We start from the raw sequence: 24,495 nt of genomic DNA, 5'->3' as shown, positions 1-24,495 counted from the left end.
ACTTGTAATATATTCATGGTGGAATTTGTAATTGCATAGTAGAGTGTTTATATTTGTTTCCCCCTTTAGATCTTGGAGACATATTGAGCATTCTCCCTCTTCTTCGTTTGTCACTTGTGTTTGAGAATTTTCTAGCTCTCCTATTACCACTTTCACATCTAGCCTTGTTGTAGCATTTAGGTTGTTATCTTCGATTTCGAGGAAAACTTCTATTTGTTGTGTAATTTTCGCTCCAAGTAATAGAATAGCTGAGTGTATAAAATCTGTTAAACTATTGGTTAAAGTACTTGATGTTGTTTCGTCAATATCATGGAATGTGAGGTAGAAGTTGGTGATCTCTTTGAATTAATTATTAGTCGGATATAGTATTTGCTCATTGGTGAGCGGAATATTGTAGCCGCAGGGACGGCGTAAGTTTTCCTTAGACCTTGTGCCAAAAGTTTTTTTTTAACATAATTTAGAGGTCTTATTTGTAGATTTTAGAAATTTGGGGGGTTTTGTCAAAATATCAAACAATGAAGACCTTAAAATCTTATAATTTTTTGTCAAGAAATAATATGAACCGGTGCAAAAGCACCCTTCGCACCTCCCTATCGCCGGGCATAATTGTAGGTGATGTTGTTTTCTCTTTGGTATGGTCTTGCGAGTTTGAGATAGAAGTTGTTTCAAGGATGTGTTTGCGTTGGAACTAGAGCATAGTATATTGATATAGTATAGTCTATTGGATTTGTGTTTGCTATATAGGGTGAGAATGTATTTTTCCCCGTTTTAGTCTTGTTTTCAACAATTAAAATGGGTTGAGAACCGAACCAAGCGCATAAAAAAGTTGGTTCGGTCAAAGGTAAAGAATTTATTTATGCGCTCAAAAGTCAAAACTATTCGGTTTGGTTCAGAATATCCCGTTCAATATTTGGTATGGAATCATCAATTGATTGGATTAAACCGACTACAACACTCATATAGAAACCACACGAAAACTTGAAATTGAAACCGCCGTGTAGAGAGAGATTTTGTGTTTCCTGAAGAAGCTGGATCTGAGTTTCTTCTCCTAAAAAAATTTCTCGAAGGTTCGTCAATCATCTTCGCTATCTATTGGCCTTACAAGTTAGAACTCGTTCCCCTTCACTAAAACCCTAATTGCGAGCTTCATAATTTGGAGTTTATAGATTCGATTTTTGTGTTTTTTTCTTTCGATTTTTAGGTTTAAGGAGGAATGAAACATTCCAAGGATCCATTTGAAGCAGCAATTGAGGAGGAGCAAGAGGAATCTCCGCCGGAATCACCCGTTGGCGGCGGCGGAGGAGGAGGAGGAGGAGGCGATGGTAGTGAAGAAGGACGAACTGAAATCGATCAGACACAGGAGGAGGATGAGAGACCTGTAGATGTTCGCCGTCCGGCAAAGAAGTCTAAAACCTCCGTTGCTGTGGCCGAAGCGAGGAACAAAGATGACGATGAAGAAGAAGAGGAAGAGAATATGGAAGTTGAGCTTACTAAATACCCAACTTGTGCTGACCCTGCTAAGATGGCTAAAATGCAGTGAGTCTTCTTTTTTTTTATATATATATATAGATTTTGATTAGTTTCTTGATTTGATTAGTATGAATTGATTTTGTTTTGATTTTGAATACTTCAGAACCATTTTATCGCAATTCACAGAGGATCAGATGAGTAGATATGAATCTTTTAGGAGATCTGCACTTCAAAGACCACAGATGAAGAAGGTATTATATATATATTATATGATTTGTGGTTACGAACAACGTTTCCTTTAATTTTGTTGTTTCATCTGAATATGAACCATTTTAGCGTTTGTGTTGTTGATGCAGCTGTTGATAGGTGTCACAGGGAGTCAGAAGATTGGTATGCCAATGATTATTGTTGTCTGTGGTATAGCGAAGATGTTCGTTGGTGAACTCGTTGAAACAGGTAAGATAGCTCGCAAATTTCATTGTTTATATTGCAACGGAGAAAAAATAACTCACTTGCTTGATCTGATAACGTTATGTGTAGCTCGAGTTGTTATGGCGGAAAGGAAAGAATCAGGACCTATAAGACCTTGTCATATCAGGGAGTCCTATCGTAGACTAAAGCTTGAAGGGAAAGTGCCTAAAAGATCAGTTCCTCGGCTCTTCCGCTAGTCAGAACTAGAGACGAATAGACAACTTTTTCTTGGCTACAGACTCGGAAGTTCACATATGTTTGTTTAGGGAGTTTATAAGCTGGCGAGATCTATCTACCTATCAATCCCATTATGAAGAAGACTGCTTTAGCTTCTCTTGTGGATTATAATTGTTCATTGATCTTTTGGAATGTTGTGGTAACTTTTTCTTTGGATGCAAGATCATGAATCTTGGAATACCTAGAAATTGGTATGTTGTTTGGTATAGTAGTACTAGTTTTGGTTATAAGCTTTTGGCTAACTAAAAAGTTGGTGTCTGTTTCAGATTTGTTTTGGCATCCAAAAGAATTTAGGTTTTGTCAGTTACAACATTTATTCCTAAACCCCTACGTTTCCCCTGACTCTGAATAATCAAAATCTCTCCTTACAACAGTTTTTATATGTTGTTCAGCGTCACGATCAGAATTGGGGCTATAGTCTCAAAAAATGGTACGGAGACGTTTTAAATCACACATGTTGCGGCGAAAGAGGATCTTAGTAGTAGTGGGCCTTTTGGATGGGCCGTGTCTCGAAACGAAAGGCATGGGATGGGACAATTAGTGTTTAAATGAAAAAGAAACTAAAAAGGGTAGCGTATTAAAAGTCTACAGAAACTTAAAGGACTAGTATTGGAAAAATAAAAAGAATAAAAGAAGTTTTTAGACACAATAACGCACCCACTATCTTTCTCCTTCCCTTCCGCCTTCCTCCTCCTTCTTCCTCACTGTTTAACGCAGAGAGAGCCTCCGTCTCTTCTCCTCTCTCTCTTTCTCTCTACAGAATAAGTTTTTTTCTTTTTTTTAATTCATTAATAATAATACCATTTGATTCGCTGTTGGTGATCGGATACGAGAAAGTAGAAGCACGAAGGAGGAGGAAGCTGTTGTTGTTCCGTCATCCTCGAATTGGGTGTGGCGAAGAGATTAAACGAATCCTCCTATATTTCTCTTAAAAAAAAAAAAACAGATCGGAATCGGAAAACGTACCATTACATAACTCGAATCAGGTTTCTCACTTGGGTATAATGATGAGGTTTCTCTTCTTCTCCGTTCTTCCTTTTTTTCACCTCTCCTTGAGTTTTTTTTTTTTTTTTTTTCGTTTTTTCACTGATTTGTGTTTTGTTTTCTTCTTCTTCTCTGTACTTTTTTTTTTTGGGGGGATTTTGAATCGGTTTGTATGGATCTGAGTTTTGATTTTCTAAAAAAAAACTTCAAATTGACTCTAATGTCAAAAAACCTTTTCAATTTTTTTTTTCAATTTGATCACTTCATGTTTTTTTTTTCTTTTTTTTGAGAAGAGAGAAGCATTTTGCAAATTTTCGCAGTTAAAATCTTCAAATTCGTCTCCGGAGATTTTGATCTGATTTTATTTTTTCGTTTTGATTTGATTGATTTAGGTATCAAAGAGTAAGCCCAGATTGTCTTCCCCATACAAACGGAAGCAAGAAGCCCTACTTAAGACCATCACCTTCAAGATCAACAAACGACGACACCACCACCACCACCGCAAGAGGATTCAACGCCGGATCATCATGCACAACAACCTCTTCCTTAGACGGAATCCCCAAAGGATTCCGATTCAGATCCACCTCCCAACAACAACAACAACAAGAACATGATCCTAGTCCTAGCCGTCGCGGCGGAGATGTGCTGTTACAGTGGGGACAACGAAAGCGATCGAGAGCTTCCAGAGCCGAGATCCGATCCATCACAGCTGACGACTCTTCATCTTCGTCAGGACAAGGTAAGATTCAATCAAACGAGCTTCAGAGACGATCGGTGAATCCTTCTATGCCGCCACCACCACCAGCTCCGCCTGTTTTCACTAGCCGGAGTACAAACCCTAGAAACGGTTTCGTCGTCGGCAAGGAATCTTTCTTCCCTTCTTCCTCCAGGTTTGTTTAGCCTCTTTTTTCTTCTTCGTTTTCATTAAATTTCCATATTTTGATATTATTTATTTACCTTAAATGTAAAAAGATTTTGTCTTTTTAACAGAAGTGTTGTTGTTACTTAGAAATGTTTAGATTTTGTTACTCTATATTAATCTTTCTCTATGATCGTGACTTCCATTTTAGCTCTCTGTTTTTGTTCATTCTTGTTATGTGATTAAATACTTGTTTCCTTTTTTTTTTTTTAATATATAATAGCTATTTTTGATTTTCCGGGTTTGTTTGATTTATCCAATTTAAATTAAATTTATTTGTATTTTTTTTTCTTTCATTTTTATTTTTTGAGATCTAAACGTCTGGTTCATCCTTCAGTTATAAAGAGCTATGCTTTAACCAAGTTTGGTGATCCAAAAATTCCTTTTTAGGTAATTACAGTAGTACCCTTGAAGCACTTAGAAGCAGAGAAGTTGTGTCTTTTGTTTTGCCTTTTCCCCCAAAGTGCTCTGTTTCTTCTATGTGTTTCTTAAGCTTTTGGGTGAAACTAGAAGAGATTTTTGGATCAAAGTCTTGGTTTTTTTTTCTTTGGGGGGGTTGGGGGTTAAATATAAAGAAGATCTCGTATTTTTTTTCTTGCCTTTCTTTGACCCAATCTTCAAATCTGAGCTACTCGTTTTGATATCATAATATTAATCTTATTTTTTTGCTTTTGGTCCCTCTCTTAAGTTTTTTTTTTCTTGTGTGTGTGTTGTTGTGTGTGTGTGTCTGCGTTTTGATTCTGATTCTTAAATATGTAAATGGGTACAACTAGTTTCCTTTTCTAATTTTCTTCCTTATTTTTTTTAACAAGAAGGGGAAAACAAAACACAAAAAAAAAAAAAAAAAAAAATCTTTTTCTTCATGTCGTAATTTTCATTAAACTCTCTCAAAGTTTGAAAGTTTAGCAAAAAAAAGTATCACCTGTGGATTTATTATTAAAGCAAGCTGTTGATCATCATCATCAATCATGCCCAGGAATCTAGAAGATCGATCAGCCAACGGATCACCATCAAGGAACAACAACATGAACGGCCGTATGATGTCCAGATCGGGTGGTGGCTCAAAGCGATCTCCACCTTCACCTGACCAAATCGAGAAGAGATCAAGCGTACTTAGAGATCAGAGACAAAACGGGTTTGATCATCAACAACAACAACAGCATCAGAGAGTGGTCAGATCAGAATCAACGGCTCATCATCCAGAAGTGGAGATGAATGGAGGAGAGAGAGAGAAAGCAACGCAAGAGTGGCCAAGGATCTACATTGCTTTGTCTAGGAAAGAGAAGGAAGAAGATTTCTTGGTTATGAAAGGAACTAAGCTTCCTCATAGACCCAGGAAACGTGCTAAGAACATTGATAAAGCCCTTCAGGTAAACTAACTATAGATTCCTTTCATTGATAAAGAAAGAAAGTTTTCATCTCACTGTTAAAAATATCATAAAATGATTAATATTTTGTGTGATGTGGTTGTGTGTTTGGACAGTTTTGTTTCCCAGGGATGTGGTTATCTGATTTGACCAAGAACCGTTATGAAGTTAGGGAGAAGAAAAATGTGAAGAAGGTAACTAATTTAAACTTTACTTTTTAACCTTTTTTATTTTTCTTTGGTTCTTAGTTTTGTGTGATAATGACAAAAGGTATGTTAAATAAGTAGAGATTATATAAAGGAATTGGAGAATGTGTTTATAGATGATGAATCTACTAAACTAATATGGGTCTTCTAGGTGTATCGTATGTATATATAATTTTACATAGTAGTATTATTTTTATATGTGGCAGAGAAGGTGGTGAGTTGTAGACAAAATTGGGTGGACCTTATTATTATTTTTATTAATAACAAAAACAAATAATGGAATTCACAAAATGGACAAGACATGTGACCTACTATTCCACCTAATGGAGGAGAATAATTAACTGTTATTATTATAAAAAACTGTTTGCAAAGTAACAACATTTTGACATAAAAATAAACACAAGTGGTGTCTCCCTGTTTTTTTTTTTATTAATTAAAATATTTGTGAAAACTATTTGAAATTTGTTTGTTTATTTATGTGATTGATTATTTGAATAATTATAGTAATACACTAATTTAATTTTGAGTAACCTGGATTTTATTATTGGTAATTGGAGATTAAAGATTGTTAATATTGAATTATATATATCACTGTACAGCAGCAACCAAAACGGAGAGGATTGAAAGGCATGGAGAATTTGGACACCGACTCCGAATAAATTAATTTTTTTGTTCCTTTTTTTTCTTTTTGGGTTAATGTGTTTTTCGATTTCTCTTTTGAGAAAAAAAAAACAAGACGCACACGTGTGGCTAGCGCGTGCGAAATAGACTCAGCAACAAGAACCACCAGATCGAGCTTATATATACGATCGAGAGAACTTACCTTCTTTTTTTATTTTACTTTATTGTTTATCTTATTTTTCCTTCTTTGGTTTTTTTTGGGGGGTTCCAAAATTCTCTTTCTTTTGTTTCGTGTACAAAAAAAAAACAAAAAAAAGCTGAAGATCCCATTTTCATAAATCATAATTTCCCTATTTAATTAATGAGAAATATATTCTTCTCTAAAGAGTTTTCCAAAGAGAAAGAGAGAAAACTTGCTAATTTAAAATTTTTAATCAATCCAAAATAACAAGTAATCAAAACTTAATTGAATAAAGTCCAAGGTTCGAACTACTTTGAACCGTTTTTATTATGTCGTTTTCAAGACATCTCATTAATTCGGTTCTTGCTTAATTTTACATGGTTTAATGTTCTAATCGAATCGCCCCCCCCCCCCCCCCTTCTCCCCTGCTTAACGTAGCCGGACCGATACGGTCTGATCTAAACCGGAGAGGGGTTTATTTAAACTTCATCGGGTCTAATTTAAAACCATAATCTTATGAGAAAAGGAATCAGAATCTTTGAATAAACCCCGATGGAGATTTCAGGACGGCGAGTGAGAAGATTCAGGATGAGGTTCCGAAGAGACCACCTCGCCGGCGGCGATAACATGGAAAACGAAGCTTCTTGTTGTTACTGCGACTTCAAGATCTTTAATTTCAACGAACCCATCTTCCGTATCGGACGGCGATTCTCCGGCGTGATGAAAATCTGGTTCTCAATCGGACTCGGATTCGGCGTCGCTTCTCTTTTACTAGTCACCATGTTCCTTCTTCTTCAGTTCCACCCTAATCCTTTGTTCTCCAATCGTCTCACTTCCGCCGTATTCGGATTCTCTCCTTCCACGGTTAGCTCTTACTTTAAACAAAAAAATCTCATCTTGGAAACATTCGAAACAAAAAAAAAGCTAATTACTTTGAATTTATGTTTGGTTTTGGCAGCGTGTATCATTATCCGGCATTGTCTATGTATTCGTTTCCACTGTTATTACTGTTTCAGTTCATGAACTTGGCCATGCTCTTGCTGCTGCTAGGTCAGTTCCTTCCAAAGCTATCACCTTTTTTATAGAGAGAAGGGGAATGTAATTTTGTAGATTAGAATTGGATCTGTTTTGGGAGCTTTATTCTTAGATCATGAATGCTTAGGCTTCTTCTGATTGAGCGGCAGTGAAGGAATACAGATGGAGTACATTGCCGTTTTCATTGCAGCTATATTTCCGGGAGGTCTTGTAGCTTTTGATCATGATGTCTTGCAATCACTTCCAAGCTTTAGCGCTCTTCGTATTTACTGTGCCGGTATTTGGCATAATGCAGTGGTTGGTGTTTACCTCTTTCTCCGTTTTTCTGATTTGTTCTGTGGATAAAGAGAGTTTCTTGATTTGTATTTCTTTATGTGCAGTTCTGTACACTATGTGTGTTTGCTTTGTTTCTTTTGCCTCTGATGTTGTCTCCGTTTTATAAACACGGTGAAAGCCTCACGGTATGTTTCTTGTGTCTTTTGAGGTTATTTTAAACCTTAGTAATGCTCTGTTAGAACTCTAATTCTTTATCTTCTTGTGTAGGTTGTGGATGTGCCTTCTATGTCGCCATTGTTTGGTTACTTGTCTCCTGGAGATGTTATTGTGTCGTTGGATGGTATACAAGTCCATAAACCTAGTGAATGGCTTGAACTGGCTGCGATTTTGGATAAGCAAAACAGTGAAACATCAAATGCTTCTTTGTATCTTGGAGGGTCAAGAAGATTTCATCACGGGAAAGGTTACTGTGTCCCTATTTCTTTGATTGAACAAGGGTTCAAAGGGAAAATGGTGGAGAACCAATTTGTTTGTCCCGGTGATCTCACTGCATTCTTACCAATGCCATGCTCAGATGCAGCACACGCAGAGGGTTCTGTTTGTTTGGATGCAAAGGATATTGTCAAGCTTAACAAATGCGGTGATGGATGGGTGACAACATCAGACACTGATATTAAAAGTGACTGCGTGTGTTCACAGGTGAATATTGCTCATGGACTGAAAACATTGATTACATTATTGCGTTTTCTTAATTTTGATACTTTTGATGTTTCAGGGCGAATCTTGTTTACAAGCAATGCAATCTCCAGGTGTGTCATGGACAGAGATCACTTTTAGAAAAACCTCATCACAGGATTGTTCTAGGCTTGGTCAAGATTTCAATACATCATCTTGCCTTGGCACGTTTGTTTTTGTCGGTGATCTGATTCCCATGTCACGATCGGTTCATTTAACTGCATATCAACCTCGTTGGCGATTTAACAACTTTGGCAAATCCTTCCCAGATATCCTACAAAAGAGCTTGACCTGCACATTTCATGTCTCTCTTGCACTAGTGCTTCTGAACAGCTTACCTGTAAGTTCTACATTCAACTCGTCGTCAAACCTTATGTAAAATAAGATCTTTATTGCTTGATCTTCATATCATTTTTTTTTTTTGCTAGGTGTATTACCTTGATGGTGAATCCATTTTAGAATCAAGTCTCCAGTCTTTCACTTGGTTAAGTCCAAGAAAGAAGAAGACAGCTCTTCGAGTATGCCTTGTGGGAGGGAGTCTCCTCTCTCTCTTCGCCGTATTCAAAATCTTCCTTATCGGTTTACCTCAGAGCCGCCAATGGTAGATCCCCGCGATCTTGATTCTCAAATCTTTACAAGATGATTGTTATACAATTGCACTTACACAAACCCAACAGGAATCATGAAACTTCGGATCATGTTGGGATTGTTTATGTTTTCTTACTGTAGATATATAGTTGTATAGTATCTAATCAGTTCCACACTTTGGATCCTCACCTCTTTTTTTGATTGATTTTGATGGTTCAGAATTTTTATGATGAATCTCACCAATTCAATTGAACCTTAAATTTACAAATAAATTTGGCTATGGACCGATCAGTTGGACCAAAATTGTGAATCTATTAGGCCCTTCTTCTCAAGTTCACTTGGTGTGTTGAATTAGTCTAAGTGAAGATCTAAAGATCTAATATAGGCCCAAACAGAATTGAACACTCACAATATATACTAGTATTTATTTTCTTTATAGTAATCAAGCATGGATTTAATGTAAAAATATAATATTTGGATGCAATTTTCTAGTAATACTAGATTAAGACCCGTGCTAGAACACGAGTTGAAATTTATTTTATTTATATTGTAATTTTTATATAAAATATAATTTATGTGATTGTTTTTGAAAGTTTTTTTGGATAAATAATTATGCAATAAAATCATATGCTAAATATGATGACTTGGAAAAAAACTTATTTTGTAAGTTTTATATTGTTAATGATTCTAGATAAGTACTCGTGCTATAACACTGCTTAAAATTTATTTTTATACAAAATTTTGTATATTTCTATTTTAAAATTAAAATTTAATATGTTGTATTAGTTTATGTACGTGAAGTTATTTCAACAATGTATATTCTACTTCATGACTTGAGTATCATTATAAGATATAATTTTGTGAATTTGGTTTTTAAAAAGCGAGTTATTATATTATGAGTAATTTAATATATTGTTATACTTTTTGTTACTTGGTTTTTTTTAATTCTTTCATATTATAGTGATATATTATTGACATTGCTATAACAAACTAATTTAGAGTGTTATTAGTTTCAAACTTTAATATCAAGTTTCAATATTTTAAAAATATTTCAAAATAAATTATTTAAAAGTTTATTATATTATATAAAATTATAAAATTCAACAAAAAAGTATGAAACTGAATTTAAATATTCAAATTTGACCCGTTACTCAGTAAAAATTTTAATTCAATAGATATTATTTTTAAGAATAATATTAATAAAACTTGAATATTTTATAAATTGAATCATTTATATTTGTTTTTAAAAATTTAACTTATGGTATATCCGGAAATAAAACTATTTTCTAATTATAATAAATAATATGATAATTTATTTGTTTCACAAAATAGACTCATATATAAAAATGAAAGGTGAAGTATAATGATAATTAACAAGTTAATATGTTAAGTTATATATCAAAGGATTTTATTTGATGAATAATTTAATAAAAAAAATTAATATGGTAAGTTAGATGATATCAAATGATTCTTTAGAATATTCTCTTTAAGATTTTTGGAAACAATAAATCTGAACTATACAAATAATATAAAACTTGATGTATAACCTATTTGTATCTAACTTATTAAAATTATATAGTCTACGGTGTAGTTCTGTTTTATTATATAGGGGATATGGAGGCAATATTGTAATCGAGTGTTACCCTACTTTTATTTGATTTCGATATCATTAGATCATATTCTTTAAGCAGATTCTAGATTTGATATGTTAAAAGATCATTTTAATGATGGTAAACAACCCACGGGTGATGAATGATATTTTAATATATTTTTCTCCATTGTACTTTTAGTATTGTTCAACAAAGTTTTGGTAAAACAATGACTGTGATTACTGATTAGAATAGTCCGAATTATGAAAACACCAACAGCAACCTTAAAGGTGGACCAAAGGGGCTCTAAAGAGCGCAATAGATAAGATTCTCAATCCCACGGTCCATTATTTTCTACGATTATTGTCCTTTTCTTAGGTCACTTCCTATAACATTTCTTATTTTTTTCTCCTTCGTAGGAAAACCACTAATCTTGTTATCTATATTACAGATGTCAAAAAAAAATTGTTACAATAACCCCAAAAGAATGATGATGTATTGAAAACAAAGTAGTGTTACGTTTGGTACACTATTTTATTTAACGTCTCACGCGGTATGAATCCAACATGGGCAACATGTACCATCATCATCAACGGTTCAGTATTTCTGTTTATAATGTTTTTAAAAAATTATTTGTAAACTATGTATGAAGTTCAAGGTAGTACATGATTTTATAACAAATAAAAAAGATTATAGAATATAGAATATTATAGAAAAAAGATTATAGAATATAGAATATTATAGAAAAAAAATTATAGAATATATAATTAAATAATGATATAATACTGTAGAAATTCTTTTTTTATTATTTTATATGTTGAGTATTAAATATTTTGACAGTAGATAGACCAAATAAACTGACAAGTAAAAATAGTAAACAAAACACACCAAAAGATGAAAACGTGTGCATGTGGACCAACGAGGAAACAAAAGGTCGGCTATACAAACTACGTTGGGCTTGCTTCTTAGCCCAAGTCATGTGGTATCCAAAAACGCACCGTGTCATTCATCAATTCGCCTTTCTCTAATTGTTCTTTTTTTTTTCTATCGAGATTAAATCTCCTCGCACGTTATTAGCAAGAAAAAAACTTAAGAAAAATGAAAACAACGTCACGCTGCTGAAAATGAAATCTTTGTTACTGCTGTGTTCGAAATTATAAAGCACACGTACGCAATGTTGATAAAGCAAACTTAAGAGTTAAGAGAAGACGACATGTGGGGATCAGATATGGATATGGTTCGGTCGTTTGGTTGCTTCTTCACCGAGCCATGATTCGACCCGTGAATGTGATCAAGACTTTTATTACACCTTTTTAAAGGTGTTTTCTCTTCTCTCTTCTTTCACATTTTAATTAGGTTTCAGGTCTTTCTAGTTTATACTACTTTATATAGAACCTTAAGATTACATATTTACATTGTTTATTTCGTCAGGATATATGCAAGTGAAAGTATGAATTGTAAGTTTGAACCTTGGGCAGAACAAAAAAAAAAAATTGGGTTAGTAAATTAAAATAATATTTGTTCTGTTGTATAAAAAGTGTCATTTTGACATATTTCATACAAATTAATAAAAGTTTTAATTATACATGTATGCTACTATTTAATAAGTGGTTAATGATTTAAATGTAATGGAATAAGTTTTGGGTTTAGGGATAAATTAGAAAAACTTAATATAAAAAAGCACATTTAAAAATGTAGAATGACACATTTTATGAAACAATTTTTTTTCTTCTAAAATGATATTCTTTACAAAACAAATGAAGTATGTATTAGTAAGGTCATATAACTATTTTTTTAACTACGATAACACTACAAGAAATATCCACATTGATAGCACAAGACAATAGCTCATTTTTTGTAACTGCTATGAAAGATAACTTTTTTTTTTTATTACTCTATAATAGCACTCAAACAACACTATAACAAAAAATCATGAAGCGGGAAGTTAAAATTACTTGTTCCGCCAATATTTGGGGAAAATTTTCACTTAAGCGTCGTATGTAAACAAGTCCATAGAAAAAAAAAAAAACTTACCTTTAAAAATTAAAACATTAAACATATCTCAAAAGAAAAAAAATTAGAAACTCTCCTTCCTCAAGGGTTTCATCTGCGAGACCGTCGTTGTCTCCATCTACGACATTAGTTGTTGGAGATTCAGTAAAGTCTAATCCAATGTCTCTCGACTCTCTCCCGACCCAAATTGGTTTCTTTTTCTGAGATTAGTGCCCAATCTCTTGCCAAGGCGAAGAATCTGGCCCTTCTCCCAACAGATCTGAATTTAGAGGATGCAGCTTTGGTTTCTCCGGAAAAATCTCTCACTACTGCGAAAACCACAGAAGTGGAGGACCCAGAATCCGGCAAGCGTAGAGGAAAATTGGTCGAAGGTACTCTCTCTCTCTCTTTCTCTCTCTGACTTGAGACTCTGTTTATCACTGAACCAACTCATCCATATTGATTTATATCAATTCCACCACCATCGTCACAAAGAGGCTCTCTAAGTCTCTATCGGTAATCTCATCTTCTTCTGCTCATCTCTAAGATTTTAGGGGTTTCTGCAACATTTGTGTTGATTCACTCTCAGATTTTAGGGGTTTCTGCAACATTTGTGTTGATTCACTTCTCTTCTCGCTGTATGAATCCGTACTGATCTGGGTTTTCTTGTTAATCCAAGTAAATTCGTGAAATTTGTGTTGGAATTTTGAGCTCAGAGTGGATGGTCGTGGCCTTTATGATTACCACAAGCTATACTATCAAGTTTGGCAAGTTAGTTCTTACTCTTTTCTCCTATGTTGTTTAGCTTGAAAGCTTCGATTTTTGTGAGATGTATGAATTTAGTTTTGGGTCTCTTCAGTTTATTACTTTTGATTTCTCTGGTTTTTGTAATATTGTGAACTGATGGCAGATTTATATATGTGTGAGTTTTTAATAGGGAATATGGTCTCTATTTTCACGGAATTTTCTCCAATGGCTAATCCCTCGTTTGAGCTTGGCCGCATTATAGATCTTGCTCTAACTCTAAGGTAAACTTCTCTTTTGGATTGATCTCTGTTGATGTTATAAACAAAAACTTTTGGATGTTGTGTCTGGATTGATGTGTCTTTGTGTTGGTGGTTATAGAGAAAGTCGTGCAGTAGATACAGTCATACAGAGTCGCTCTCTGTTCTAGCCGGAAAACTGGTCTGGTCTGTTCGCATTGGACAATGGAGGGTAGGTTTAATTGGCTGCATTTCTTCTTCATGTGTAGGTTCTTGTTGTAACAATGATCTTTTATGTGAATTTTGTTGCTCACTCTCTAATATGAACTTGGTTTTTTTTTCAGAAGCCCAAGTTGTTGTAACACAAACTCGTTAAGAAGAAACCTGCAGAGAAGTAATACTTGTTAATTGTGATCTATCTGCATTTCCTTGCTGTGTATTGACAACAGTCGGATATATCTAGACTTGAAGCCAAAGCATAACTCCAGCAGAAGGATAGGGAAATTGCAGCTCAAGTTTCAGGTAAGATGCTTTTCTCTTAGACTTTTTGTTGACCAGGTTTGTAAACACTTTGAATATATTTTCCTGTTTTTCATTTCTCTTGTTTAATCCTTTGTGCGTCCTACGACTTCACCAACTGTACAAAAAATAAGATGTTTACCATTGCTTGTGAACCGATTCAACTTTTGACTCTTTTTTTGTTTTGGTTACAATTACAATTTAGGGTTTATTTATCTCTCGGTGATTGGTATGTGCTTATAGGGTTAATGGCAGATTGTGGCTTCTCATGATTCTTTTGTTTCATATGAGCAGATGCATATGGAGAGGATAACATGGAACATATCTTTTTCATATATTCAAAGTGAACTAGTGGCTGTTCATTGGATTGTTTCAAGGCAAAGTGAGCAGAAGAAAGGTTTGGATGGGTTACATGTACATGTAAAGTTTGTCTTTGTTCTTTGTAATGTTAGTTTTATTTTATTTAAGACTTGGTGACACTTGATGTTATGTAAGACTTATTTTGGTTAATGTAATATTATTTTATGAAATTTAAAAATATAAAATCTAATTTAATAAATTTTGAAAGAAAAAAAAGATATTACCATATTATATAAAATAGCACTAACTCCTAACATAGCGTGTAAAATGACTTATAATATTAGTTTAAAATTTTAGAAAAGCCCCATAACAGAGCATTTTGGTACTGCTATGGTAGAAGACTTTATCATAGCATACATATCTGGCGCTATTGTATGTGTGGTACCTATGATAACAGTGGCCTAACATAGCGTTTGTAAAAGAGCTATGAATTACATATTATAGCGTTTCTCTCGGGCTAACAATGTACATATTTGTTGTAGTGTAAATATTATATCTTCTGTTTATATATATGTAAAAAGTAATGTATTGGGAGTCAATTCTCTTTCATGTTTTCCCATAAAATAACAAACCAAGCGTTGAACAAAAATCTTGGACGGTTTCACCATGCATGGTTTCAATTTGAAACATCTTAATTTAATTTAGTAAAAGAATATGAAAGATTTTGCAAAAAAAAAAAAAAGTATATATTCAAAACACACGAAGCCTCGTAACATACGTCAGAAGATTTACAACCGTGTCGGTGTAATTGGCTTAAAGCTAAGCGACAAAGAGCCAATAGATTCGGGAACATTAGTCATTTCGATTCTTGACAATTACACTGAGAAGACTCTCTGTGACATGAAAATTAAATAATAGAAAAGCTTTACTTTTACTTTATCATTATTGTTTTTTTTCATTTTTAACCTAAAGTCCGGTATCTTTTTGAAACAAAGCTCTTTTTTGGATAATCAAAATTACTGTTTCTCAACTACCATCCATTTTTCCACCACAGAAACGTATACAATATGCTTATTTTGATTCGTAAAATTTTGACCATCTAAAATATTATCAATTACTTAAACGATTTAAAAATATATATATAATATGTATGTCAAATGGAAGTTATGCAAATTACATATGTAACAAGTGTGATCTTTGCTCAGACAAATTAAAGATCAATACTGAAGAAAGAAAGAAAAACTTTTGTCAAAGAGTAGTAACTTTCGAATAACATTGTTTTGGATCAACAATGACATGTAAAAGATAATGTATTAAGAAAAATACGAACAATAATATGGTGAAGGATTCTCAACTAGTGTGTTAATATTTATAATAAAGATTTCAGATGATCTTCAAAAAATAAACGTCGACGTCTTTATTTTTAATTCTAAAAGAACATCTGCCGATTTTGACATAGATTTTTCTAGTGATCAAGTCTTTTCACTAGCACATTCTTTTAATTTATATTGCTCAGATATTTGACAATATCCACTACTGACTGTTATGAGTATTTCATATTTATTAATTTTCTCAAAGTGTGCTATTCAAAAGACATTTTTTGTTCGATTACCTATTGTCTAAAACAATAGTAACAATTTAGTTTTGCTCCAAAGTCCAAATACTGTAATAATAGATGGTAGAAAAGAAATACAAAGGTATATATATATTTTTTTTTTATGATGCTTACATTTCGATAATATATTTAAGATTTATTTTCATATTTTCACAAACTGTACTATGTAAATCACTAAAATAGTACAAATCAAAAATTTTTTTTTTGTCGACAATACAAATAAAAATTATTATTGAACAGCTATTTGTTTTGTACCAGCAGGTCTAATCAATACTCCATATTTTAACCTAACGATATGTCTTCCTCCTTAATTCTCTAAATTCCTTTTTACCGCAGTATGCATAACTAACTTTTGTCATCATTAACCAAAAAAAAAACATTTTTGTCATCAGTTTGGACCAAATATGAATCCAAATATAACTGCCGGAAAACCTAAATTTTAACATACGTAGCAGGCTAGCAGCTTGTCATTAACTTGTAAAGATCGACCAATGCAGTGGGGGGAACAACCTACACTAGACTAGACTATCAAACATATTTTTCCCACGATCGAGGGTGATAAACTGATCATGTTTGCAGTGAATGGCAATATTGTTGGATGTTAAACAGTTTGTATAGTAAAAACAATTAATGTAAATTACAAACGTCTGTATTTATTACCGAACCGTTAATATGTAACGACTTGTTCAACTCGGCGATCAAAGATCTATATTATTGCTAACCAAACATGCATTGACAGTGAAACATGTGTCTCGTACTTACGTGTGAAACATGAGTCACGTATAGTAATCGAGTATGAGGAGAGAATAGAGATAATGTATCAGAAGAGTGAGAGGAGGATGTGCATGTGAGCGTCAAGAAAGAAGAGAGAGAGGGAAAGAAAGAATAAGATAGGAGAGAGAGAGCACATGCAAAAAGGTATCCCAACTGCCATTACCTAACATTTTCACGTATCAAGATTGGTGAATGGTCTCTCTATTTTTAATCACCCATGTGACCTTTTTCTCATTTATTTATCCTTTTTTAAAAATAGTAGTAACTTTTTTTTTGTCTATATAGTATCATAGTAGAAAGTTCAAACCTCCTTTTTTCTTAACTAGGATTAATCTACTAATTAACCACGGAGAAGGGGTTGATATAAAATCGAAACCCACAATTTAAGGGACCATAATTAACAAACATCTCAACATGTAAAAGTTTCCTAAAATGGGGTACTGCTGGTAACCTACAAGAAAATAGATATTCTGGAAACTGAATACCTAAAGTATTAGTTAAAGACACTAATTCTTACTCAGCCAGTAGACTGATAACGTTTTAATTACAGCCAACTGCCGATCCTTTTGCCAATCCAATCTATGTGTGTGCTTTTTTGACAACATCTTCATGTGTGTTCTTTTGCAACTTTTTAGTAAAACAGAAGAATATATACTATCAGCAGCTATCACATAGTCATAAATCAACTGCAATTGTTTGATGTGGCCTCTATGAGGGATTAACCAATAATTTAAATAATTTTGCTAAAATTTGCCAAAAATCTTACTGCTTTTTTTTGGTTAACTGTTGTCAGACAATGTCAGAAAAAAATATATTTCCCGTGACTATTGGAGAGAGAGTTAAAAAAGGTAAGAGGTCCAGCAAACAAAAGTGTATTGAAATAAGCGAACACATGTGATCTGCCATTTTGCCATTGACCTTCTTCCCCTAGACATGTGATTGTATTATACAACTTATTTAGTTTATTTCTGATTTTTTTTTTTTTACTATGGCAGTAAACCCCTATATTTATTCGAAAGAAGAGCTACATATCATCTTCAAAACAATATATACAAGACTTCAGTATTCTCCATTTGTAGTCCTTGCAAATCTTATCTAATAGTCACTCTTATGTTAATGAGTTCTAATTCCTTTTATAATGCATGGAAAATATTACCCAAAAAGTATCATCAATTAAGTTTTATATATACAGTATAATCTAGCATTTAGTGTATTAATGATGGGAACTAACTATGTTTTTTTTTTTCTTTTCTGTATTGACGTATGGCCAACGGTTTTTTATAGTGCATTTGAATTTTTTCAATGTATTCCTCGAAACCTCAGTAATTCTACTAAGAAAATAACTTATTTATCATCTCTTACTTCTCTTTCAACCCACAAACATGTAAATTAACCCTTGTACTACTCTTTCCCTCGGTTCAAGACAAGTATTTTCTTCCCTATCGTTTTGATTCTTCAACCAGTTCTTTCATTATTTCTTACTTGAGCATCAATTTTTTTTTTTTTTTTTGAAACAACAACAACAACTACGTATCGTTTTAATTTGTGATGGATACATTTTTTCCCTAAGAGGCATACGTCAAGTTACCCCTTTACCGTGAAACCCTCAATCCAACAAAATCTGAAATTTCCTTAAACTAACAACCTGGTTTTGTAGTCAACCATTATCATAATCGAATTTTGCTTCCGAGCAAATAAATATCTGGTGTATCATCGAAACATTCGCAAAGGATGAAAGGAATAATCTAGGTTTGTACGTACGTTAAGAGAAACAACATGACTAATTAATCTGACGTGGGCCATAAAATAAAACAATTTGTATGCATTTTGTTGTTCTTGTTTTAAATGTCATTATAGAGAGAAGAGTATACTCATGTGTGTGTACTACTATTCCACTTTTTTTCCTCGGAATGATATTTGTCTGAGTTGCTAAACTTGATACTAAAAATATCCGAATCATAAAAGTTGGAAGAAACAGGTTTAGAATTAGTTAATTACACGTGTTTATAGTTAGTTAGTCACAATATTTATGTAGCTCTCAAGCCCCATGTGCAACGAGTCATATAACACTATATATACATATATTTTCAATTTCAGGTTTTATATATATATATAGATATATATATGTTTTGATATTTAGATACCAGAGATTATTTTGTCGTCTACTTATTCTACGGTTATAAGAATAAATATATAACAATGAATTTAGACCATGTGCATCAGCGTCTATTTGGGCCGTCTCCCGGGATTTGTCTTTTAAAAATAAATCAAAAAAGGCTCAATAATGAAGAAACGTATCTTTAAACAGGATGTTTTTCGTTCGTCTACTTGGATACGTGGTAGGTTGTGATTGGTAGAAGATTTTGTCTAGGATTTTGTTTTTTTTATATGTTTTTATGTTTTATGTAGGGCTGGGTATTCGGGTAACCCGTTCGGGTTTGGGTATTACCATTCGGATTCGGATAAATGGGTTTAGAAAAATAGAACCCATTGGGTATTTTTAGATATATGGGTTCGGTTCGGTTTGGGTACTATCGGGTTCGGGTCGGTTTGGGTTACAAATTTTAGAACCCGATTAGTACCCAAACTACCGGATACCCAAAAAAATATAATTAAATTTAGTTAAATTTTGACTTACATAACAAAATATTTTAGATATTTTGATTATTTTTGATATTTAGGTATAAAACTAAATGATATATTCAAAATTATAATCATAATTTTGGAGTAATTGCATTATATTAATGATAAATATTATAAATATGTTTATATGTTCGGGTTTAATGGGTACCCAAACGGGTACCGGGTATTACCCGATCCTAACCCGAACCTACGAATATTAGAAAATAGAACCCAATAGGGTTTTATTGGTAAACCCGTACCCAACCCGAACCCGGTTTTTCGGGTCGGGTTCCGAGTTGGGTATTCGGGTACGGTTTTTATGCCCAGACCTAGTTTTATGTTTTCAGTTTTTCATGTCTTAATTGTATGTTTTTGTTTTTCAACTTTAAATAATTAATATTTAAACTTTAAAAATATTATTATTTTATTCGAAGGACCAAATACAAATAGACACCAATGTTCATACTAAAAATAATAATCTTTCAAAATAATACTATTAAATTTGGGGGACAAAAAAAACTAGAGGACACTAATGCCCATACTCTTACATTGAAAACTATTAACTATATTTTAAAAGTTTGCTAGATTTACCATGGTAGTAGTAAAAGTAAATAACAAAGCTGACAATAAATAAATAGAGAAATAGTAGTATAAAATAAAACAAAGAGTGACATATACACAAAAAATGGACCGACCGGGCAAAGAAAAGAGAAAGACCATAAAAGGGTGAGAGAGAGAAGGAAGGTAAGTTAGTTGGTCGTTGTTGACGTTTCCTATCGATTCGATTCATAACGAAGCTTCCTCTTTCTTAATCTTTGACCCTTATTTTGCTATATTCTTTTTATAAATTCTTCTTATGTTTTTTTTTTCTTTTTAATTACTATTTCACGTATCTTATTTTTTAGTTTATATTTCTTTTCCTTTTTCTTTTTCTACTACTTTCTTCACTTTCGGTACGTTGATCTTCAAATTTTCATTATCCAAATTTTGAAAAGGAATACTGGGGGGAATTATTCTTTGCTTCTTGTAAGAAAAAGGAGGTTTCCGTGTTCATATTTCTTTTGTTTTATATTTGTTTTTTTCTTGTTTTATATATTATCTTAAGATATGCCGACTGAATTTTTTTTTCTTAGTTTTTGTTTTTTTTTGTTATTAAGAAAACATACATTACACTTTTGGTAAGCAAATAAAATCTAACGGGTCCTAATATTTTGGAATTTAACTAATGGACTTGTCTGTTGAAGATTCATTTTAAATTTCTTTTTTTGGTATTACTAATATATATCACAAAAAAATTACGTTACCTTTAAGGAAAACAAACACTCCTCCCCTGGTCCAATTCTCACCTGAATTATTTTATCACATATATTACAACATGAATAACCATTTTACAAATATATATATATATATATATACATATATATAAATCGGTACTTATTAAACAAATACTCCAACGTAACTGTTGAACAAAAAACAAAATGGTCCAATTTTTATTGAATTATAGTTATATATATATATATATATATATATAACAAAGTAGATGGTGAAACATTTAATATGTAATTTTACGATTTAGCAATATAAAATAATTATTGTTTGCATACCTCAAAATCTGAAAATACGATAATGTTTCTTTTTTTACTCCTTTTATTTGTTAAGATTTCAATTTTTAGGCTATTCACTATGTGTATCCTAAACCTTTCATTTTGACTAATGATATTTACATTCATATAAAAAAAAAACGATAATGTTGAGTTACTTTATTTGTTAAGATTTATGTTTCGTTTTTTTACTGATATCAACGTACAAATATCAAATTAACAAATATCAAAGTCAAAGAATGAATATAATATAATTAAATATGTGTCGTTCACTACTATATCCAAATAAAATAGGAAAATTTCTAATGGAATCAATTAGTCTAAGGGTTTTACCAATTTTAGATTTATTTTACCGAGTTATGACCATGCAAGTGTAAACTATTAGCCCTATTGGTAGGGTCTTATTATACTCGTTGTAGGGGCCAAAGTCTCATGTTATTGTCGAAGTTGGGTGAATCTCATTCAATAACGTTGATACTAAATCATGTTTGGATTTTGATATATATGCGATGAATATATACATAGTAAACCTCACTCTTTTCGAAATAGTATAATACATTAAATTCATAAAAATACAATACTATATGAATTTGAATGTTATGTTCGTGACTATGTTCTTAAGCGAGTCGGTCCACTAAAATATTTGATTAAACGGATAGATTGACTGATATCCACTTCACTATTCTTAATTAGTAGTTCATACACCTTTAGTTGTTTAAAAACTGGTCCTGCCAAGAATCCCCTCTTTATTTCAAGAGCCAACGGTATATCTAACCTAATATATAACCAATCTGATTGCCTCTTAAGAGTGTGATCTTTTCACTAACGCTATAATATTAATATCCTAAAGAAAATAAATATTCATAACTAATCGACAGTTGATAGTCCTTAACACCACGCCAACTGCAACAACAACAACAACAAAACACCTAAAATTGTCCAACCTCAATGTTCATTTGATAGCCCTTTCTTTCTTTCTCACCGTTGAAAGAGAGTTTCATACATCTTATCTGAAACCGGATGAGTATATTTACAGTTAAAATCTATATAGCGGCAACCATAAATAAACAATGTTGAAATACACGTGAAAACAAACAGAATGAATAACAGCACACATCAAAACAAAATGTTGAATCGCTGAACTTTTCTAACAATGTGAATGACTAGTGACTGTATAGTTTTGAACATAAATCACTAATCACTGTCTATTTGTCCTAGAATATGATTATACAATGTATTAGAGTCATATAGGAATTAATATGAATAATAATATATTGTTAAACAGGTAATGCAAATTCACAACTAAATTATTTCCTATATAGCATTTCATCACTGGTAGAGGTTTACTTTTGTTACCAGTGGCAAATAGTTATTATAAATTTACACAAAATTTGGTAGGCATTTACTTTGATAAAGAAATTTCATTGATAAGCACAACAAGATCGGATGCATGTGGACCCATATGATCATTTTGCGATCTCAAAAATACCATAACTGCCGCTGGTTACTACATTATTCTATGCTCTCTCTTTAATGCTTTCGTTTCTTATTCGTTTTATAGACTATGTTCGTTTTTATATAGTTAGTTGACACTTAAACCGTTAGCACTATACAAAAGTAGTTCATGTGTTTTTTTAATCTTTCTATTCAATGCAGTCTCGTTTCTTATTCGTTTTATTTTGTAAACGATGTACGTTTATACATAAGTTTAGTTGACACTTAACCGTTACCATTAAACATAAAGTCTAATTGGTAACACAAACTTTTTTTTTTTTTGTCAACAAAAGATTAGCTCAGATGAGCCAATGCGAAGGAAAATTGTTTATATACAAAACATTATGCAGAGATGTGTGCACAGAGCGTGCCAGAAGATCCGCTTTTACATTTGCATTTCTAAAAATAAAAAATAAGGAAAAAGAAGAGAACTCCTCCCTGTTCATCTTGATGGTAACACAAACTCGTTTTAAGCTATTACAGAATAATACAAATTTTTTTTTTTTTGGTCACCAATACAAAATTATTTAAAAACTGAATATAACACAGTTTTTATATCTTTTTAGTTATTAATAATTATCAAAGCTGTAGAGTGTATCGGTAAAAAATTACTAATCAAAATCATAGTTCATAGTTTTTAGGTTATTTATCGATATTTTATTTTGTAGTATTTGAATATAATTTTTCTCATCTGGTCAATTGTTTTGAGGATGACGGAATAATATGATATCATTTAAAATGTCTCCTTCAACGGAAAATACTTATTGTACATGTGACATTTTTTTTTTGTCACATCTTCAATGTACAGTAGTAAGTTAAATAAAAGTACACAATAAATATTATTTTCAATCAAAATAATATCCTTAAAATCCCGAGAATCCAAGGTGGTCGATCGTTGAGTAATTTACCAATAAATTCACAATAAATTAGCTAACACAGTGGACAGTGGTCGTTGAATAATTTACCAATTACCATGAAATAATGCTTAGACCACAAGTATACATCGGCCACAAAGATCACACAGTTAATAATTTAATATAAAGGGTTTGTAATGATATCAAAATACTAGTATGTAACTACAAAATAAATAATTTACAATGCAATTACGGTAGCTAAAAATAAATAAAACTTGCATTATCAAATGATTTCAATTTGCAAAGTAACTACGATTCATGGATTTCATGATAGAGAAACTTAGAAGCTACTACTAACAATAGACCGTGGGCTATTTCAAAACAAATGCAATAATGAAACTGTTGATCATGTTTTTTTTAAAAGTCGTTACGATAATATATATATATACTTCATCAGTTTCATAGTTGAAATATCGTTACTTACTAGGGGATGATTGTCCAGGACCCATAATAGAACAAAGAGTAAGAAGAAGTCACTTGAATATAAAAAAAGGAACGACCGCATGCATTAGTTAATACCGTTGCTGAAATTGCGGTTCACAGGGCTCTATAAGTCCCGTATCCGTAGGATCCGACACGGAAAAACAGAATACTCATTCAGTAATAATAATACTAGGGCACTTGCATATACATCATATTAATATATAATATAGACAGTAATAATAATACTAGGGCACTTGCATATACTTCATATTAATATATAATATAGACGTTTCAAAATATAAGATGTTTTAGCAAAAAAAATATGTATAATAAAAAATGTTTATTTTTAAAAAATATAACTAATTATAAACAAATCTGCATAAAATAAATAAAAAGAAAATATAAAATTAATTTAAAAATTATCTAGTAAATTAAAAACATCTTATATTATAAAATAAAATAAAACTATCTAAAACATCTTATATTTTAAAACGGAGGAAGTAGCATTTAAGTAATATACTTATTATTTTCGTTTTTTAGTTGAAAAACAAATGATTTATACATTGGTATCAATTATCA

General features: G+C 32.1%; 3 protein-coding genes and 1 long non-coding RNA gene across 13 annotated transcripts; all 4 read left to right on the top strand.

Annotated features, from left to right (window-relative positions):
• The first annotated feature begins 684 nt into the window (after window positions 1-684).
• Window positions 685-2,427, top strand: LOC104723007 (transcription initiation factor TFIID subunit 11). 2 transcript variants are annotated; one of them, XM_010441298.3, is made up of 5 exons: window positions 685-1,067; window positions 1,202-1,536; window positions 1,634-1,721; window positions 1,827-1,926; window positions 2,011-2,427. In XM_010441298.3, the coding sequence occupies exons 2-5, from the start codon at window positions 1,214-1,216 to the stop codon at window positions 2,136-2,138; spliced, it is 639 nt and encodes a 212-aa protein (XP_010439600.2). In that variant the 5' UTR covers window positions 685-1,067; window positions 1,202-1,213; the 3' UTR covers window positions 2,139-2,427. The 2 variants fall into 2 exon arrangements, with proteins under 2 accessions (XP_010439600.2, XP_010439599.2); XM_010441297.3 differs by having other exon boundaries at window positions 940-1,104.
• Window positions 2,428-2,744: 317 nt separating this feature from the next.
• On the top strand, window positions 2,745-6,660 carry LOC104723006 (uncharacterized). 6 transcript variants are annotated; one of them, XM_010441295.3, is made up of 5 exons: window positions 2,745-3,190; window positions 3,555-4,052; window positions 5,058-5,451; window positions 5,565-5,642; window positions 6,254-6,660. In XM_010441295.3, exons 1-5 carry the CDS (start codon window positions 3,183-3,185, stop codon window positions 6,311-6,313), a joined length of 1,038 nt encoding a protein of 345 aa, XP_010439597.2. In that variant the 5' UTR covers window positions 2,745-3,182; the 3' UTR covers window positions 6,314-6,660. The 6 variants fall into 6 exon arrangements, with proteins under 6 accessions (XP_010439597.2, XP_087329815.1, XP_087329816.1 ...); XM_087473689.1 differs by having other exon boundaries at window positions 2,753-3,177; window positions 6,257-6,660; XM_087473690.1 differs by having other exon boundaries at window positions 2,770-3,164; window positions 6,257-6,660.
• Window positions 6,661-6,833: 173 nt separating this feature from the next.
• LOC104723004 (membrane-bound transcription factor site-2 protease homolog) lies at window positions 6,834-9,313 on the top strand. Of its 4 annotated transcripts, XM_010441292.3 has the most exons (8): window positions 6,900-7,320; window positions 7,415-7,506; window positions 7,641-7,788; window positions 7,872-7,952; window positions 8,035-8,230; window positions 8,342-8,466; window positions 8,543-8,842; window positions 8,931-9,313. In XM_010441292.3, exons 1-8 carry the CDS (start codon window positions 7,009-7,011, stop codon window positions 9,105-9,107), a joined length of 1,431 nt encoding a protein of 476 aa, XP_010439594.2. In that variant the 5' UTR covers window positions 6,900-7,008; the 3' UTR covers window positions 9,108-9,313. The 4 variants fall into 4 exon arrangements, with proteins under 4 accessions (XP_010439593.2, XP_010439594.2, XP_019087234.2 ...); XM_010441291.3 differs by having other exon boundaries at window positions 6,834-7,320; window positions 8,035-8,466; XM_010441293.3 differs by having other exon boundaries at window positions 7,284-7,320; window positions 7,619-7,788; window positions 8,035-8,466.
• Window positions 9,314-12,923: 3,610 nt separating this feature from the next.
• LOC147933847 (uncharacterized) lies at window positions 12,924-14,718 on the top strand. Its single transcript, XR_015573045.1, has 7 exons — window positions 12,924-13,063; window positions 13,351-13,442; window positions 13,609-13,699; window positions 13,797-13,886; window positions 13,999-14,048; window positions 14,118-14,176; window positions 14,468-14,718. It is a non-coding gene; the product is annotated as an uncharacterized LOC147933847 (long non-coding RNA).
• The last annotated feature ends 9,777 nt before the right edge of the window (window positions 14,719-24,495 follow it).

Source organism: Camelina sativa, chromosome 11 (genome assembly GCF_030686135.1).
Source record: "Camelina sativa cultivar CO46 ecotype springtype chromosome 11, ASM3068613v1".
Taxonomy (NCBI): Eukaryota; Viridiplantae; Streptophyta; class Magnoliopsida; order Brassicales; family Brassicaceae; genus Camelina; species Camelina sativa.
The sequence above is the reverse complement of the archived record's forward strand: the minus strand, read 5'-3'. Positions and strand labels throughout refer to the sequence as shown.

What these genes read in the sequence shown, in the direction of transcription:
- LOC104723007 (XM_010441298.3), top strand. Translation starts at nt 1,214, where the DNA reads ATGAAACATTCCAAGGATCCATTTGAAGCAGCAATTGAGGAGGAGCAA. An exon ending in AAAGACCACAGATGAAGAAG is followed by an intron (nt 1,722 to 1,826) that starts GTATTATATATA and finishes TTGTTGATGCAG; the next exon opens with CTGTTGATAGGTGTCACAGG. An exon ending in TGGTGAACTCGTTGAAACAG is followed by an intron (nt 1,927 to 2,010) that starts GTAAGATAGCTC and finishes CGTTATGTGTAG; the next exon opens with CTCGAGTTGTTATGGCGGAA.
- LOC104723006 (XM_010441295.3), top strand. An exon ending in ACATTGATAAAGCCCTTCAG is followed by an intron (nt 5,452 to 5,564) that starts GTAAACTAACTA and finishes GTGTTTGGACAG; the next exon opens with TTTTGTTTCCCAGGGATGTG. An exon ending in AGAAGAAAAATGTGAAGAAG is followed by an intron (nt 5,643 to 6,253) that starts GTAACTAATTTA and finishes ATCACTGTACAG; the next exon opens with CAGCAACCAAAACGGAGAGG.
- LOC104723004 (XM_010441291.3), top strand. Translation starts at nt 7,009, where the DNA reads ATGGAGATTTCAGGACGGCGAGTGAGAAGATTCAGGATGAGGTTCCGA. An exon ending in TCGGATTCTCTCCTTCCACG is followed by an intron (nt 7,321 to 7,414) that starts GTTAGCTCTTAC and finishes TGGTTTTGGCAG; the next exon opens with CGTGTATCATTATCCGGCAT. An exon ending in TGCTTCTGAACAGCTTACCT is followed by an intron (nt 8,843 to 8,930) that starts GTAAGTTCTACA and finishes TTTTTTTGCTAG; the next exon opens with GTGTATTACCTTGATGGTGA.